The 16,205-nt window shown below is 40.5% G+C and overlaps 3 protein-coding genes across 5 annotated transcripts; 2 read left to right on the forward strand and 1 right to left on the reverse strand.

Moving 5' to 3' along the window:
- Window positions 1-9: 9 nt before the first annotated feature.
- On the reverse strand, window positions 10-2,269 carry ogfod2 (2-oxoglutarate and iron-dependent oxygenase domain containing 2). Of its 2 annotated transcripts, none has more exons than XM_062543154.1 (7): window positions 1,976-2,269; window positions 1,836-1,892; window positions 1,632-1,742; window positions 1,455-1,554; window positions 1,214-1,281; window positions 869-1,126; window positions 10-601 (listed from the first exon to the last, which is right to left on the reverse strand). In XM_062543154.1, the coding sequence occupies exons 1-7, from the start codon at window positions 2,108-2,110 to the stop codon at window positions 335-337; spliced, it is 996 nt and encodes a 331-aa protein (XP_062399138.1). In that variant the 5' UTR covers window positions 2,111-2,269; the 3' UTR covers window positions 10-334. The 2 variants fall into 2 exon arrangements, with proteins under 2 accessions (XP_062399138.1, XP_062399136.1); XM_062543152.1 differs by having other exon boundaries at window positions 13-601; window positions 1,214-1,338.
- Window positions 2,270-2,557: 288 nt separating this feature from the next.
- Window positions 2,558-6,488, forward strand: zgc:113436 (uncharacterized protein LOC503528 homolog). The gene is made up of 8 exons (XM_062543151.1): window positions 2,558-2,807; window positions 3,042-3,235; window positions 3,347-3,458; window positions 3,559-3,700; window positions 3,785-3,839; window positions 3,967-4,224; window positions 5,294-5,416; window positions 5,552-6,488. Exons 1-8 carry the CDS (start codon window positions 2,636-2,638, stop codon window positions 5,798-5,800), a joined length of 1,305 nt encoding a protein of 434 aa, XP_062399135.1. The 5' UTR covers window positions 2,558-2,635; the 3' UTR covers window positions 5,801-6,488.
- Window positions 6,489-9,759: 3,271 nt separating this feature from the next.
- abcb9 (ATP-binding cassette, sub-family B (MDR/TAP), member 9) lies at window positions 9,760-16,116 on the forward strand. Of its 2 annotated transcripts, none has more exons than XM_062543155.1 (11): window positions 9,760-10,963; window positions 11,199-11,313; window positions 11,404-11,534; window positions 12,128-12,333; window positions 12,889-13,086; window positions 13,191-13,319; window positions 13,484-13,672; window positions 13,949-14,122; window positions 14,450-14,609; window positions 15,029-15,165; window positions 15,557-16,116. In XM_062543155.1, exons 1-11 carry the CDS (start codon window positions 10,303-10,305, stop codon window positions 15,863-15,865), a joined length of 2,409 nt encoding a protein of 802 aa, XP_062399139.1. In that variant the 5' UTR covers window positions 9,760-10,302; the 3' UTR covers window positions 15,866-16,116. The 2 variants fall into 2 exon arrangements, with proteins under 2 accessions (XP_062399139.1, XP_062399140.1); XM_062543156.1 differs by having other exon boundaries at window positions 12,128-12,165.
- The last annotated feature ends 89 nt before the right edge of the window (window positions 16,117-16,205 follow it).

A 16,205-nucleotide genomic window follows, 5' to 3' on the forward strand; every position in this document is an offset into this window, starting at 1 on the left:
ATTTTCACTTTAACAGAATATTTTACAACCTGTGACTGTGCAATTACATGTATCTTAAAGCACAGGCACTTACAATATTCCAACACCATAAAAAGTCAATCAGAAAATTGCAAAAGCAGTAATTGCACCACTGTGAGCTTTGACATTCAAAAAGGTTCATAAAATGTGCTACTATGTCTTTTTCAAGACCTGCTTTGGAGACAAACAAAACGCTCACAATAAGCAAGAGATTGTAGAAACCCAAAGATAACTACTGATTTCACTGACAAGGCAAAATAAGGCGACACGACAAACAACCAGTCCGTCAAACAAACAAACAAACAGCAGAAGCCCTTCAGTGCAAGGCACACAATGCTCTCTGTTCTGGTATGTCCGCTTTGGTGAACCCATCGGCAAAGCCATCTCCCTCCACCAGCACCGGCCTCTTGTTGCACATGGGGCACAGCCTGTTGCGCTCCTGGGAGCTCCGCATCCAGATGATGAGGTTCCAGCGGAGGCCGGAGGAGATGGGCAGGGCCCCGTGCATCTGCTGCCCCCGGTGAAGGAGGCCCTCAGCCACGCAGTGCTCCACCTCGGCACACTCCGTCTCGCTCAGCGGGACCTGGGGCATTGGGGCAAATGGGGCACAAGGTGCTGTTAGACACGCTAAGACAGGACCACACACAGCAGGGTTTTTATTTTTGCTTTGGAAAACGATTGGAGAAACAGGTTGTCACAGTGTTTCTAGTATTTATTGTATGACTGTAAATAAAAGCAATACTTTTAAATAATGTTTGGAGTTTGGTTTGTTATTACATACAGTAAATATCTGTAAACATCAGTTGATCCATCACCAGTTTCAGTGCAGACTTCTCACCACTACACCCACCTGCCGCATGTCTCCAAAATATAAATTCCCTTCCGTGAACTCTTTTCCCAGTGACACGTTGAGGGTGACCTCTGCGTTGTCATAATGGTAACTCAGGTCCAGATCCTCATTCATGGAGTATTTCACCACAAAGGCCTTGTGGCTGTCCAGACTCTCACCTCCGCAGTCAGGATACAGCAGTGAGGTCACAGGTGTCAGGTAGAGCTCCCGGAGAGAAGAGATGAAAGCCTCATCAAAGCCAAGTTCATTCAGGAGGATCTGAAAGAAGTTTCACCAAAGGGGATATTTCCGTGTGCTTGTCTGTGCTAATTGGGATAACTTGAAACTGGACAACTGGAGCTTTACCCCATAGTTGTTCATGGTGTTGGGTCTTCCTTTAGGTACATCTGACTTTTCAAAATGTTCCAGTTCTTCTATAAGTTCATGGCAGAAGTATTTGGTGAACACTGGAAATCTGTAGACTCTTTGTGCTACAAACAAGCAATTACACATGAGAATTTCTTGTCATAAACCACATTTTACAAATATCAATACATCACACTTCTAATTTGAAGTTAAAAAAATATTTTTTTCTTCCTAGACTCACCAGCCTCAGAGTTAATCAGTTTTAGTAGTCCCTCTTTGGTAGCATCCTTGCTCAAGGAATATTGCACTAAATTAATAAATTCTGGGGCCAGGTATGCCTCCTGGAAAGGATTATAAAACATGTATTGATTTCTGCAATAAATCGTCGGCTTTAAAGTATTTTTATTCCATGTTTTACCTGCAGGTGGTAAACATGAGGATGGAGAGGGGTGTAGTGCTTCTTTATATGCTCAGCTCTCTCAGCTGACTGCACACTTAGACTTTTCCGCCTTTCAGCCTCTGCATTTATCTGAAGTCAGACATATACAGCGTAAATAATTTGAGGGCCGCCCAACAATAGGCCCTATTGAAACCAAAATGATATAAACTGTAGGCTACAAACCTTCTCGAGGACGACATCATATTGGGCGACTGTTGTACAACCAAGGGTTTTCAAAATCTGGAAAATCAGAAAGAATCAGAACTTTTCCGTTCATAACACGCGTTTAGGCATTTAACACCTGGTTTATGTATTTGACTTACGTGTTGATAATCCCACTTAAACTGTTCCTCAGACATATATTTTACATGAAGTTTGTAGTCCTCTAGAAAAATATTGTCAGTGCAAAAACAGCTACAATTGTAGAATTTGTCGGCCGTGCATTCGTTGTTTTGCATGACTAGTGGTTGACTGTATAACGTTTATAGTAATCTCAATTTAACATTACTCCGTGACAGCTGATTTTACATCAGATCCAAATACCATAATGATGCAAATAATACCAATAATGTGGGGGGGAAATATCATTTTCTGGCTCTACATGTTTGGTTGGTCTTGCCTCCGGATGTGACGTATTTTGTTTAGGTCCATGACATATATTCGTCCGGTAAGGAAACATATGCTTCATTTTAGTGGCCGTGTTTTTTGAGTTAGGCGCCAAGATCAAATGAGATAAATGTTGTCACATTTACACACAGATGAGACTAAGATTTATTTATTTAATGAATTAATACAACATTCAATAAAAGCAGGAGGATATCAGAGGACAGATATTTCGAAAACATTGCTGTCCATCAGTAAAAACCAACCGTCTGCACCTTTACGGAACCATTATTCTACATGACAATCGTGCTTAGGAGCCTGTCACACAGACTAGATAGGCTACAAAAGATACATGGATCCGAAATAACGTAGAACTTTACATGATGTTAAGTGTAGATTCAATACAAGTAGCTGAAGAGGAGGTGGTTGAGTCAAGCTCCAACCGTCTCGAGGATATATACACATTTGTAGCGCAGGGATGTTACCCACAGTCCATGAACCCAATTAGAAAGAAAAATCTTAAACGCTACGCTCAGAAGTTCATCATTGATGGTAACCGTCTAATGTTACACACTTGTTTGTTGTATTGGTTTCGGTGATACCTTAGCAATTCTCTTGCTATGATTGTAGCCTAAATTGTGAATGTGGGGTGTAATATCGAGTAGGCTACTACAGACAAGTTGGGATTACTGTAGTGCATTAACTGCGCCGTTGAATTGGACTTAAACTTTCATGACATAGTTTGCAACATAACGCTGCACGCACGATGTTAACTTACTTCCACAGATGGACGGTTATATTATGTTGGACCTAAAAAGGAGGAGAAACGAGAGGTGGTGATTGAATCTGAACGAAAGCGTCAGATATTTCTAGAATGCCATTTTAATGATATTGGCCACCACCTAGGACAGAAGAAGACTGTGCACAGGATACAGAGCAAATATTATTGGCTTGGCATAGTCAAGGACGTGGTGGATTGGGTAATGCTTCCGTTAATAACACTTTAGCAGAGATCATTTTCTTTCTTATGACCATACATTTCCATTGCTCAGTCATGGCCATTGTGATATCTTTGAGTGTTTATTTTTCAGATAAAAGTTTGTGAAACCTGCCAGCACACTGAAAGGAATAAAAACATGGCCAGAATAATTCGGCCAATAAAGGTGGATGGTCCTTGGGAAGTTATTGCGGTTGAAATATTAGGTATAGTATAAAAACAGATTTTGTAAACAAAGAAATATGCTGCCGTGAATGGAGATGGGAGTTGATGGATGTTGCTCATACATTTTCTTCTTATGATCAGGTCCATTTCCTGGTACAGTGCCAGCTGGAAACATGCATGTGGTGGTGATCACTGATTACTTTACCAAGTGGGTGGAGGGTTTTCCGGTACAAAGGAAAGATTCTCTTTCTGTTGCACGATGCATCTCCACATCTATTTACAGGTATTAATGTCTCAACTTGCAACTTACTCAAACCTATGCATAGCACACTCAATCACAGCTTATTATTAAATGTCTATCTTCCAGGTTTGGGTCACTGAAAATGATTCACATCTGTCAAACAGCAGACTTTTGTGAGGAGGTATGGTGAGAGAGAGAGTACATGTACGGTCATTCTCATGCAGATTACAACAATTGTGAAGAGCTGTGTTTATTAGGTTTTGTCTCAGTGTTTGTTGACTGAGTTGTTGTTGTTGTTGTTGTTTCAGGTCTCGAAACACCTTTGTGACAGGTGGAACATCGTTCAGAAGGTGTCACCTGTAGATACCCCCCAGAGGAATGCTCTTTACGACCAAAACAGTGGTCTCCTGCGGGATGCCATTAAGGATGTTGTTTCAGAAAAGCAGCAAGACTGGGATGATTTCATTGATCCAGTGCTGTCCTTGTTTCGAACATCAACAAACCCTACTACAAAGTTCACGCCTTATTGTTTAATGTTTAATAGGAAAGTCAGCATGCCCAATGAGGTATGTTTTTTTTTGTATCTTAACGAGCAGCATTTTGAGAATTATTAACAAAACTAATCTTCTGTTCTATCCTTCATATTTAAGCAATGGAAAAGGTGATTGTGGGAAATTGCCAGCCAAAACATTTTTGATTGGCTTTCATATGGCAAACGTATTATATTACCATTTTGATGCTGATACTAATTTAGAATAAAAACAGGGGTATTACTATTCCTGGGTAATTCTATTGCAGATCAACTCAACAATCCTGGATTTGACATCACTTTTTTTTTTTTTTCTGACGTTTTGTCAAAAGTGTCTGCCATGTCTTATAAAACATATTAGCCAGATATCTATTTTTGCTCTTGAGATATTCCTACTCAGAACTGACACATTTTGTGGCCAAAACATGTATTCATGGGTATTGCTTTCTACACACAAAAAAACAAACAAACAAAAGATGCAGGAAATTGGTACATTGGTGTAGGATGTATTTCTCCTTGAAATTACTTTCCTACCGCTGATTTATTTTTTATTGAAATAAACTCAGGTATATATTTTGATATAATTTGACATTTTGAAAAATGCTTATGCTCATTCTTAAGTGATTTGTGAAGCAGCAGGTACACAACTTTGCTGGAGTGCAGTCCAGTAGTATAGGGATATACTGAAGGTAGTAAATGGTAAATTGTCTGATTCAAAACGCCTTGGATGGACTACATGAAGGTCAAACTCAATTTTGTATTTCTTGCAATAGATCATCCTGTAGACAGCTTAAGAGGGCTGGAACTAACTTTTCCCTTTTACTGGCCTATCAGGATGAGGTTGGTTAGAATACATTCTTTGTATCTCAAGACAAAAATAGATATTTGGCTGAAATGTATGAGACATGGTAAACGTCTGGGGTAAAATATGAACCAAAAGCTGAGACCATGATGTCAAGGCTGTTTGAATGTCTATGGAATGACCTCTAGCAATTATTAACTGTATTGCAGTAACTTTATGCAACTGACTAGCCTTTATTGACCGTATTGCAGTGACTCTGCAACCAACTTACTGTCTACCTTTATGGTTGGTCCCTTTGATCTAGATAAACCAGATGAAACTGGATCTGCTTACTCATGACAGCGAGGAGTCATACCCGTTAAACGAACAGGGAGTCATGAATTTTATGACCGCCATGCAAGAGCAACATAATACACTGAAACAGATGGTAAGTCTGATAACAACACTGATGGTTTCCATGTTGACAGTGTTTTTGTTGTATATATGAACTGATACAACATTTCCAGTTTTTCCATTTGTTAGAGACAGATGACTGAAATGATTGTTAATATTAACTCTTCAGGTTTTAGCTCGCATGAATGCTGCTTACAAACAGGAAAAGAAGAATGCCAAGCGCAGAGCAAGGAGCATCACATACAATGTCACAGAGGAGCCTCTATTTGATAATGAAGAGTCACCTCCATGTAAAAAACTCAAAGACAGCTTGTTCCTGTCCTTCCCAGTGGAAGGAGTTCTCACTACAGAACAAAATGGCACTGCTAGCAAGAAAAATGACTTGGAATATCAATTGCCAGGTTCTGATGTGCACTGAAAAGGCCTTTGACTATGGGAGTTAATGAGAGTGATGAATTAGTGAACTCATATGTAGTTGGACCACCGATCTGCAGAGCTTTCCAACATGGAAAGGTCTATAAGCTGTATTTCTTGAAAGAGAGTGCAGTGAAAAGGCTGTTGTGCCATACTTAGGACACTCTAGTCATTTTGCAAACCAAGAACATTTGGTCTGCTTCAAATGTAAACGGTACTGGATATGTAGATGTTAATGCACGCTGTTAGTTGGGATGATATCCAAGTAATGCACTAATAGTGGGTGAGCGAGGAACTGTTTGGTGGGTGTGGAAATCTGTGGGTTTGACTCTAGTCATTGTTCCTGGAATGTCTTCTCTGAGAAATAATGGCAAGTCTGTGACATGCCTTTAAGGGTTTGATTAATTCCTTTAAATTTTTTAAAAAATGTCCCCTGTTTTGGATTTTAAATTCCAGTTGATGGTACCATTGAATTGACAATGACTACTCTGCCACACCAAATCTCCTTTGATATATTTCTGTTTGCATCAAGGCATTTTACAGTATGTATTAGACACTGTATTTTAATACTTAAATAAGAACTTTGAGCAATTGTATGTTATCGATGGCACTTTCTGCATACCATTTTTTATTGGATTTATGAGTCAACATGTAAATGTATTAATTTACAGTATAAAATATTATAGACGTCACTTTATCATCCTCTCTATAGTGTAGCAGTTTCCCAAAAAAGTTTCCCAAACTTTTTACAAATGACAGACCATAGCCCAATAGCCATACTGTATATCATGTGTGAATCTGCACATTTTAAATGTTATGGTTGTGTGGAGTTCCTATCAATCAATAATTAATAGCCTAAAACATGGGCAACAATCCATAGGTGTTAGCAAGGATATTGAAATGTAGGCTAGCCTTTCGTACACAAAAGCTTCAGGCGTCAGGTTAGTGGCATTATAGGCCTACTTAAGTGCTAGAATCTTTGTTGTTGAGCCTCATGTAGCCTTATATTTGACATGCCGTAACAAGAGATGTGACGGCCAGTGCAATTGGTAGGTGGTTGAACAAAGGCAGTAAAATTTAAATAGAACGGCCAGTTCATCATTTGATGCCTGGGTCCCACCTCACAGGGTCCAATTATCCACTCGCATGGACTGTCATACAGTATATCACAGCTATACAACTTCATCTGACTGCCATTCCCGCCTGACAACCCTGTCGTCTCTGTACAGATCTTGGATTCCTTCGACATATCCACTTAGATGAAGGAAGATCACCTCCAGCTATACCTAAGAGCTAAACCTCTCCAAAGTGCTTGTCTTACAAGCTAAACAGAAATGACATACCAAGGTTGCCAGAAACATAGGTTTTATAATGATGACCAGCTGACCTCTGTTGCCTGGTGGTCGTGCCACTTCCCATTATTTGATATAAGAAAAATAAGTCAGCACCTAACCCAACACTTGAATCCATGTAAACACAAATGTTACACCTACAGGTGAACATCTGATGAGCCTACTGAAAAGCAGATGTTGATCAGTGTATACACCAAGGGTCTACTCAAAGTTAAGTCTGTAATATAGTCAGGATATTGTGTCGCTCCAGATGTGGAAAGGAAGCCTGGAAAATCCAGACCTTGATAATCTTCCAGATTAAGGGTCTGGCCACAAATAATACAATGTCCCAACTCGAGGGGCGGCACCACACATGCAATTGGATAACACTACAAGTAATGTTTGCTCTGACTGATTCCGGACTTCGACGCAATTGGATAACACTACGAATGTCTACTGACTTTGAACGTCACAGCGCCGTCGTCATCAGTTTAGCTCGCCTCTGGCCCGCCTATATCAGATACACCAATGTGATTGGTTTCTGCCGATGTCTGGGGTAAAAGTAACGTGCATCATTGCTCATTGCCAGAGTATCTTGCAGACACAATTCAAATTGTGCTCTTGCAAGAACTGGATTTCTAGGGTATAGCGAAAGGAAGTGCAAGAGGGTACCAGGGTGTGTCCATTTAAGTTCATTTTCTGAATATGTGTCAGCTATGCTTGACAGGTGGAGGTGTTTTTGTGTCAGGTTAGAGGCAGCCTTTTCAAATCGTGAGCTACAGTACTGGATTAGTGGAATAAGAATACTCTAAAGTTTTTATTGGAAATGTTGCAGATGAACTGCTGCTTATTTCATTCTCTTTGACTTGTATGTAACATTGCTGGAGTCCTTGATAAAATGTGATTGTGAATATACACAGAAAAAAATATGAAGTAAAGGCAAGGTCTACGTATATGTAGTTTCAAACCCAATGAAAAGTAAAAGTAAAAACCACTGCAAACTGTAATTTACAGGAAACTACACACTTGGCCTGTGAAATCAGATGTATGGTATGTCCTTGTGATTTTCTGCAAAGATGCAAAGATGTCTGGATGCACAAATACTTCAAGGTAAATGACATGGCCAAACCATGCCTGTTTACTCACAAAGAGAGGTGTATTACTTGTTAACAGCCCTGTTGGCCTTTTTAGTCACATTCATTTACCAGTTTTTTTTCCGTAACCTGACAAATTAGTATTACATTCACAGACATGAGCGCGAGAGAGACGTGTGTGTGTGTGTGTGTGTGTGTGTGTGTGTCTGTGTGTCTGTCTGTCTGTCTGTCTGTCTGTGTGTCTGTCTGTCTGTCCCTCCCTCCCTCTCTCTCTCCCCCTGTGTGTGTGTGTGTGTGTGTGTGTGTGTGTATGCGTGCGGGCGTGCTCTCCATCTTAAATTGATGAAAAGGGGAAGTAATTTTGGAGAAGTGGCCACATGTTATAAAATATATTTCAATCACTTACACTTTTCTGTTGTTAAGTGAAAGTTACTATCAGTTGCCACTACTTGAACTGCTTATCCCCTCATTCATCTAAATGAGTGAAAGGAACAAATGAACTGGCAGGAAAAAATACATTTACCAAATACTTAAACGTGATGATCTAAATTGGTCTCGGTCTACACTTATTGTTATGTTGTTATATTGATTATTTGAGATTCAGTCTATTAAACGTTTCTTTCAATATTTACTCAGATGGTTGCAACACTAATACATACCAAAGAAAATACCTTCTCTCTCTCTCTCTCTCTCTCTCTCTCTCTCTCTAAATTGGCCTGTTTTTGCATCATGACTAGAACTTCTTCCATCAATATTTACAATATTTAGCACAGATTCACTTCTTGACCATATCTATCACACAATAAGCAAGTATATATATACCAGGACGCTGGTTTCCCTGTTAAGCCTTCATGAGGTGTCCTGGGCCTAACTTAACGAAACATCGGTGAATGAGGGTGCCCACTTGATAACTCCAATGGCATGCTGTATACAGTAGGCTACTGTATACGGCTGTGGGATTGGCCATTTGTCTTTGTGCTTGTGACCATTGTTTGACAGATTGGTGGTTAGCTTGCTCTTGAAGTTAATTTTGGACAGGGGCTTCTTAATATGTTTTTGCCTTGGATTGTGGCACAAAGGATTTTAACATCCTGTGTATTAGGCCTAATTCTTATATCTTTGCATTCTTAAGTTACTTTTGGATCATACCATGGGACTGGGTAGTCTCAATGTCCTGGAAGAGAGAAATTAGTCGTTGCAAATTGCATAAAAGACATTAGGACACTAGATTCCGTTTTATGTTGCGCAGCATGCGTTGAAAGCAACCTGACGCAATACGAATTAAGCTCAGATCGAAATTTAATCAATGCTGCATAATATGCCAGTGCGAGGGCCTGATTTATAAATATCTTTAAACATACTAAAGATGAACACTTTCCCATGTATTATAAAGGGAAAGGCCTGTAGTTTTTTAAATAAGAGTTTTAATAATATGTGAGAAGAGAGAACATCAGCTGTGATTCGACAGTCAAGAATGTAAGGGCGGAGCTACTGAGTGTTGTGCAGTGTTTCCGGGTTTCCACAAGGCGCTGCAACACTAGTGGTTTACCGGTTTATGATGGCAATAGGATGCTTTCCATTGGGTTGTGATGTAGTCATACTGTTGGAAAACTCCGTTTTAGACCTTTGCGTTATATTACTTGAGATACAGTCTCTCAATGACCCGCGACAGCTATTTATTTGCCAATCGGTCCTCCAACCTCTCATGTCGCACGTACGATGACAGGTACTAGGCTCAACATACGCGTAGGTGTTACGTTTAGTATGGCAGTGGAGTTATTTCATCGACTTAGCTAAGCACTTTGGTAAGAAGAGTGTTATGTGTAGTTGTCATAAATGAGTTTCAAGTTCTTGGTGAAAGAATAATTATGATAAGTGCGCGCAGTGGAAAGCTGGCACGTTACCCAACACATTTGGGATTTATATCCGTGATTTTTTTAGTCGCGCCATGGTGAGGCATTAGTAGATGTCTTTGTAACTAATTACCCAATGACCTAATGTAACATCTCAGGCTGTTATAATGTACAACGTTTTAACATATTTATTTTGATTTGTGAAATACTGAAGTCTGAAACAAAACAATGCGGGCTATTGTCGTGCTGAGTTGTAACATTTTTTTTATTCTCACGGATATAATAATCTCAACAGTTCTATATGTCCGCGGCTCTCAGGTTGACACATTTAGTGATGATATGGTTAGGTTTGACATCTTCCATTCAGCTCTGGACCTATGGGGAACCCTGTTGGTCCGAGTTGCTCTGCTGCTGGGAGCCTCTATAGGAGTCCTCCGGAACAGAGTAGATGGCCCTCGTAGGGTCTCAAAACTGAGCACACTGACCACCCTCGTTTGCCTCATCATCATGACCTACGCGCTGACCAAGTTACTGATGTTCTCAGAGCAAGAAGCTCTATTAGTTGACCCTTGGTTTGTGAGCTTAGTCTGCTGGAGCTGTGTTTCAGCAGTGGGGACTATGTACCTCTGGGGAATCCTGGCCAAGACCTCCAATGCTGTGAGTGACAGCAGTGGTGAGGAGGAGACGAAGAGGCTGGTGGACCCGTTGGAAAGCAGTTCTGAGCTGGACGATGAGGAGAGCAAAACGACCAGCGGGAAGCGCAAGGGGCGCAAAGGGACCAAGGAGAACTCTGACTCCCGCGCTACCGTGGGCCGCCTGCTCTCCTACTGCAAGAAGGATGCCCTGCTGCTGTCTGTAGCCTTCTTCTTTCTCATTATCTCTGCTGTTTGTGAGTGGCTAATCTTCAGTTTTACCCGTTGTCCATATTGGTGTGGTTTGTATGCTGTGTACAGTCATGACTGGTCTAACAGGTCTTTTCCTCACAATGTCCTCACAACGTTTCCTCGCAATGACAATGTAGTCGAATGAGTCAATGTCCACTGTTGATCGGCTGATGTAATAATACATCCATTTGAACAGAGAATATGTCTTGAAAGATTTTAACAAACACACATTTTTTTCAGGTGAAGCTTTCATACCCTATTACACTGGCAAGGCAATTGATGGGATAGTTATTCACCAGAGCATGGAACACTTCACTAAACCTATGATCACACTATCAGTACTGGCTTTTGTCAGGTGAGTGATGTGTGCTTTTAGTGAAGAGATGACAGTTTTGTTGATACATGGTGATCTGTGGGCGAATATTCATATGTGTCTTTCTCTTAGTTCTATAGCCATTGGTGTTCGAGGAGGTGTCTTCTCCATAACCTTGGCCAGATTAAACATCAGACTACGCAACCTTCTGTTTAGATCACTCATGCGTCAAGAGATTGGATTCTTTGACTTAAATCATACAGGTGATGTCACTAAGCCACATACCGTAGCTGCATACATTGTTATTGTAAATTCCAATGTACCATTGCTACCATTGTCTACTCCTGGTGATTTAGTCTTAACTCTAGGAACTGATTCAGTTTAAGACATAGCGTAAAAGACGTTAATAAACAGATAGTAACAATACTAACTATTGTAAAGTAGGAGTAGTATACTCCTACTTTAGTCATTTATCATTGACAGTGCAAAGAGGTTTGTTCATCCCTTTCTGCGAGCATGTTGTGACTTATACAGCATGACTAACTGACTGTTATGATGAAATTGCATTTGCATGCTTAGTTTCAGCTTTATTGGAACCATGTCTATGGGACCTCTGTGTGCATATTTCTCTACAAGCATCACTAATTCTAGTTGTACAGATTCTTGAGAGAGTCAGATAAGCATAACACAGTAGCAGTAAACAGAATATGCTCCCCGTCTCCCAAAAGAGAAAATTGGACAGTAGAGAGCCTCAGAAAGATTTCCATTATGTTCATGATTTCCTTATTTTGATTTCTGATTTCTGATGTGTCTTTTCTAAGTGTTTCTTTTCTAAGTGTTACTGATCTTTCTGTAGGTGACATAACGTCACGTCTGACATCCGACACCACACAGGTGAGTGATTTGATCTCGCTGAATGTCAACCTTTTCCTGCGAAGCTTCATCAAGTCCATGGGCTTCTTCGTCTTCATGTTTGGGATGTCATGGAAACTGACACTAGTCACCATCATGGGCTTCCCATATATAGCTGTTGTCTCAAAGATATATGGGGAGTACTACAAGGTAAAGTATATGTATGAAGTGTTTTTATGTGTGTGTGTGTGTGTGTGTGTGTGTGTGTGTGTGTGTGTGTGTCCTTATCATATCTTACACACCTCGTCATCTTCTACAGAGAATCTTATAGTTTATTTGTTCTTTATTTCTTTTGTACCACTACTAGAACAATAGCATGACACTCAGAGATGTAAAAGTCCTGCCATGTATTAGTTTTACCTGTGTGCTTAACAAATCACTAATTACCTCATCTACCTGGCTTAAGAGCTGTGCTAATTAGAATCAGCTGATTAGATGAAAGGTTGAAACAAAAATGTAGCAGGACTTTTGCTTTCTGAAGCAGGACTTTTACACCTCTGATATCACTGATAATGTGATAGAATGTAGCAAAAAGTTGTTTAGCTGTATTAATTTTGCTATGATGTATCTCAATTTTATGTAAGCTATAACTGCTGTATATTCATTTGTTAATTAGGTATAGCACTTTCATCAGCTTTTGCTAGCAGTGAAATTGATGTACGTTGTTGACCTTGTATTGACAGTCTTGTCATTGTCATTAACTAGAAACTGACCAAGGAGGTGCAAACATCACTTGCCCAGGCCAACAAAGTGGCAGAGGAGACCATATCAGCCATGAGAACCGTCCGCAGCTTTGCCAACGAAGAGCAAGAGTCTGAGTCATACTACAGCAAGTTGCTGGACATGTTCCAGCTCAACAAGAAACAAGCGCTGGCCTATGCTTGTTTCATGTGGTCAAGTTGTGTAAGTAGCAAACTCAGATGTCTATATTTTTGCTCGGATGTATTTAAATGAGAATTGTTTTATTATTCTAAAGGCTGAATGGTCTCTATGTGTGCTTTCTGTAGATATCAGAACTGGCCCTGCAGGTTGCCATTCTCTTTTATGGGGGTCATCTTGTTATAACAAATCAAATGAGTGGCGGGACCCTCATCTCCTTTGTCATCTATGAACTTGAATTGGGAGAGTGCTTAGAGGTAAGAAAGACACATTTTGAGCTTTTTGCAGAAACGAGTCTTTTTGTGGTGCAATGTCTGTGGTGACATTGCTGCATATTGTGAATGTGAATGGTGTAGAAGTTCTGTGTGCACATAATGTGATTTCTTAAATTCAGTCTCTTTGTTCCTGGTATGTGTTGCAGAATATAGCGTCCGTCTACACAGGACTAATGCAAGGAGTGGGAGCAGCAGAGAAGGTTTTTGAGTATATTGATAGGGAGCCTGAACATCCCTCTGATGGCAGTGCTGCTCCAGACCTTTTCAAAGGAGGAGTGGAGTTCTTAAACGTGTCCTTCAGCTATCCCACTCGGCCTGACACAGAGATACTCAAGGTAGTTATTCAAGTTTAAGTTCAAGTTCAAAGTTTATATTGTCATGTACTCATAAATAAGCATTTATAAGTATTGCTAATTGCATATGTGCTCAGCCTATCATAAGCTATCTTTCTTGGCATTTTGATAAATTAATGGTATGGCATGAGCTAAATTAATTTAGATGGTTATAGATACAGTGATGATGAATTTGATCAGTAGAGCCAGTTGAGAGCTGTAGGTTTTGGATCAAATTGAGTCGCAGATTGCAAGTAAATGCAATTTTTCATTTTTCAGAATGTTTCCTTCACTATTCAACCTGGAGAGGTGACGGCTCTGGTGGGTCCATCTGGGAGTGGGAAGAGCTCCTGTGTGGGACTACTGGAGAATTTCTACGCTCCTAATGAAGGCCAAGTGCTGCTGGACGGGCGTCCAGTGCAGGACTATGAACACACATACCTTCACTCTCAGGTGTGTTCATAAAAGAAGGTGGTTTAGTCGAAATTGAGCTAAACATGTTTTGACCACCTGTGCAGCTTTGTTACTCATTTATTCATCTGGCAATGACCTCAGTTACAGTTAATGGCCGCGTTTCCCAGGTTCGTTAAGAAGCTCTTAAGTGCTAAGAGCGCTCCTAAGAAGTTCTTAGCACTTAAGAGATTCTTAACAAATTTGGGAAACCCGGCCAATTTCAATTTGTACATTTGATGTGAGAAATGTGTTTTTCAGCCTGCAGAGGGCGACATTGTTTATGTGGTATGTACTGAGAATACATGTCGTGCACTTTTGTTGTCTTAGGTGGCACTCGTGGGACAAGAGCCAGTACTGTTCGCGCGGTCAGTTGAGAAGAATATTAGTTATGGCCTGAAAGACGTTGCCATGGACGTTGTGGTTGAAGCTGCTGCTAAGGCCAATGCACATGACTTTGTAGTTGGCCTCTCCCAAGGCTATGAAACAGGTGAGCAGTTCAGTTATTTATGAGTGCAGAGGTGCCATGAAATTAATAATGATTCCAAGTATTTCCAGTAACCAAGTACATTTGTTTTATTGTGCCTCAAATCTCATTCTTGGAGATTAAGTCAAATATTATATGATTTTTTAATAAACTCACTGAAGAACTCTTCAGTGAAGTCTACCTTGGACCCTTTGTAGCAGATCTGAACAACATATAACTAGAAATAGGTTAATATCCTTAAATAACTCTTTTTAATTAAAAATGCGATCTTTGATGCACCACTGACATGATGCCAATGACCTCATGTCACATCAAACGGTCCATGACACAAACACAACCACTTGAATACGTCCTTGTGTTTTTCGCTGTGCTGGTGGGTGAACTAAGTGCTGTCCTGTTGTGTGTCTTTGTGCGATTGACAGGAGTGGGAGAGAAGGGAGCCCAGCTGTCAGGGGGGCAGAAACAGCGTGTTGCCATCGCCCGGGCTCTCATCAGGAAACCTCGCGTCCTCATACTGGACGAGGCCACTAGTGCCTTGGATTCTGAGAGTGAACATATTGTGAGTGACAGAGGCACAGGAGACTTCAATGTGTCATTTACATTTAAATCAACATTGAAATGAAGCCATTGTGTGCTCTTAGCTGCGTTAGTGTGTCAGTACTGCATAGTCACAGAACAACTGAATCAGCTAAATACGGCCGTGAATGGTGACAAGCCCATAATTGTGCGTGCTATTTATGGAAGAGGAAGACTGCTGCGATTATCAGACTTATGTATCAGATGCAGCAAAGACTTGTAGCAGAGACCCTCCATCTCTGCAGATGGCTCGTAGCATCAGCATGACCATGCAGTTTTGTAAGCCAAAGCATATTGTTGTGTTGAACTCTGAAGTGTCTTATCCAATGGCTAATCTCATCTCAAGCATTGCTGTTTCCTCTCCACCTCTCTAGGTTCAGCAGGCCCTGAATGATATCATGCAAGAACACACAGTGCTGATGATCGCTCACCGCTTGAGCACCGTGGAGAGGGCTGACAACATCATTGTGATTGACAACGGCCATATAGTAGATCAGGGGACGCATGGTGAACTCATGGCCCGGAAAGGACTGTACTTCAAATTGGTCCAGAGACAGGTCCTGGGTATAGAAACAGGAGCAGACCTACTCAACCCCCCCAAGGACTTGCCGTGGAAGGCCGTGAATGGTAGAGCAGAGAGTGAAGAAGAAAGCAGTGACTCTGATAGCAGTGTAAAGTTGTAAAGGACTGCAAACAGTGCTGCATTTGCAGCATACTGTGAATGCTGTTATGTCTCTTGAATCAGAGATTATTTTATATCGAAATATAGTCTATGTGAGACTTTGTGAAGGTGTCCTTTTTAATGGAAGTTATCTAAAAGAATAATGCAAAGAAACACATATTTAAATGTCTTGGTTTCATAATTCTGTAGTGACATGGTCACATATGCATATATGAAAGAAGACCCATGCAATAAACTTTCTCTGTGTGTGAATGATCTGTCAAAATAGTGGACATGATATTGTTATAATGTCAGTATAACGAATGGTACAATTATTTTTGCATTTGCATTTTAGTTTAGTT

The sequence above is a fragment of the Sardina pilchardus genome, chromosome 8, assembly GCF_963854185.1.
Source record: "Sardina pilchardus chromosome 8, fSarPil1.1, whole genome shotgun sequence".
Taxonomy (NCBI): Eukaryota; Metazoa; Chordata; class Actinopteri; order Clupeiformes; family Clupeidae; genus Sardina; species Sardina pilchardus.

Excerpts from the sequence above, each read along its gene's own strand:
- abcb9 (XM_062543155.1), top strand. The coding sequence starts at position 10,303 with ATGCGGGCTATTGTCGTGCTGAGTTGTAACATTTTTTTTATTCTCACG. Across the intron at positions 12,334-12,888 it reads TATATGGGGAGTACTACAAG|AAACTGACCAAGGAGGTGCA; the intron begins GTAAAGTATATG and ends GTCATTAACTAG. Across the intron at positions 15,166-15,556 it reads ATTCTGAGAGTGAACATATT|GTTCAGCAGGCCCTGAATGA; the intron begins GTGAGTGACAGA and ends CCACCTCTCTAG.
- zgc:113436 (XM_062543151.1), top strand. The coding sequence starts at position 2,636 with ATGATGTTAAGTGTAGATTCAATACAAGTAGCTGAAGAGGAGGTGGTT. Across the intron at positions 2,808-3,041 it reads TCAGAAGTTCATCATTGATG|ATGGACGGTTATATTATGTT; the intron begins GTAACCGTCTAA and ends TTACTTCCACAG. Across the intron at positions 3,459-3,558 it reads TATTGCGGTTGAAATATTAG|GTCCATTTCCTGGTACAGTG; the intron begins GTATAGTATAAA and ends TCTTATGATCAG.
- ogfod2 (XM_062543152.1), bottom strand. The coding sequence starts at position 2,110 with ATGCAAAACAACGAATGCACGGCCGACAAATTCTACAATTGTAGCTGT. Across the intron at positions 1,339-1,454 it reads ACTGATTAACTCTGAGGCTG|CACAAAGAGTCTACAGATTT; the intron begins GTGAGTCTAGGA and ends GCTTGTTTGTAG. Across the intron at positions 1,127-1,213 it reads ACACCATGAACAACTATGGG|ATCCTCCTGAATGAACTTGG; the intron begins GTAAAGCTCCAG and ends AACTTCTTTCAG.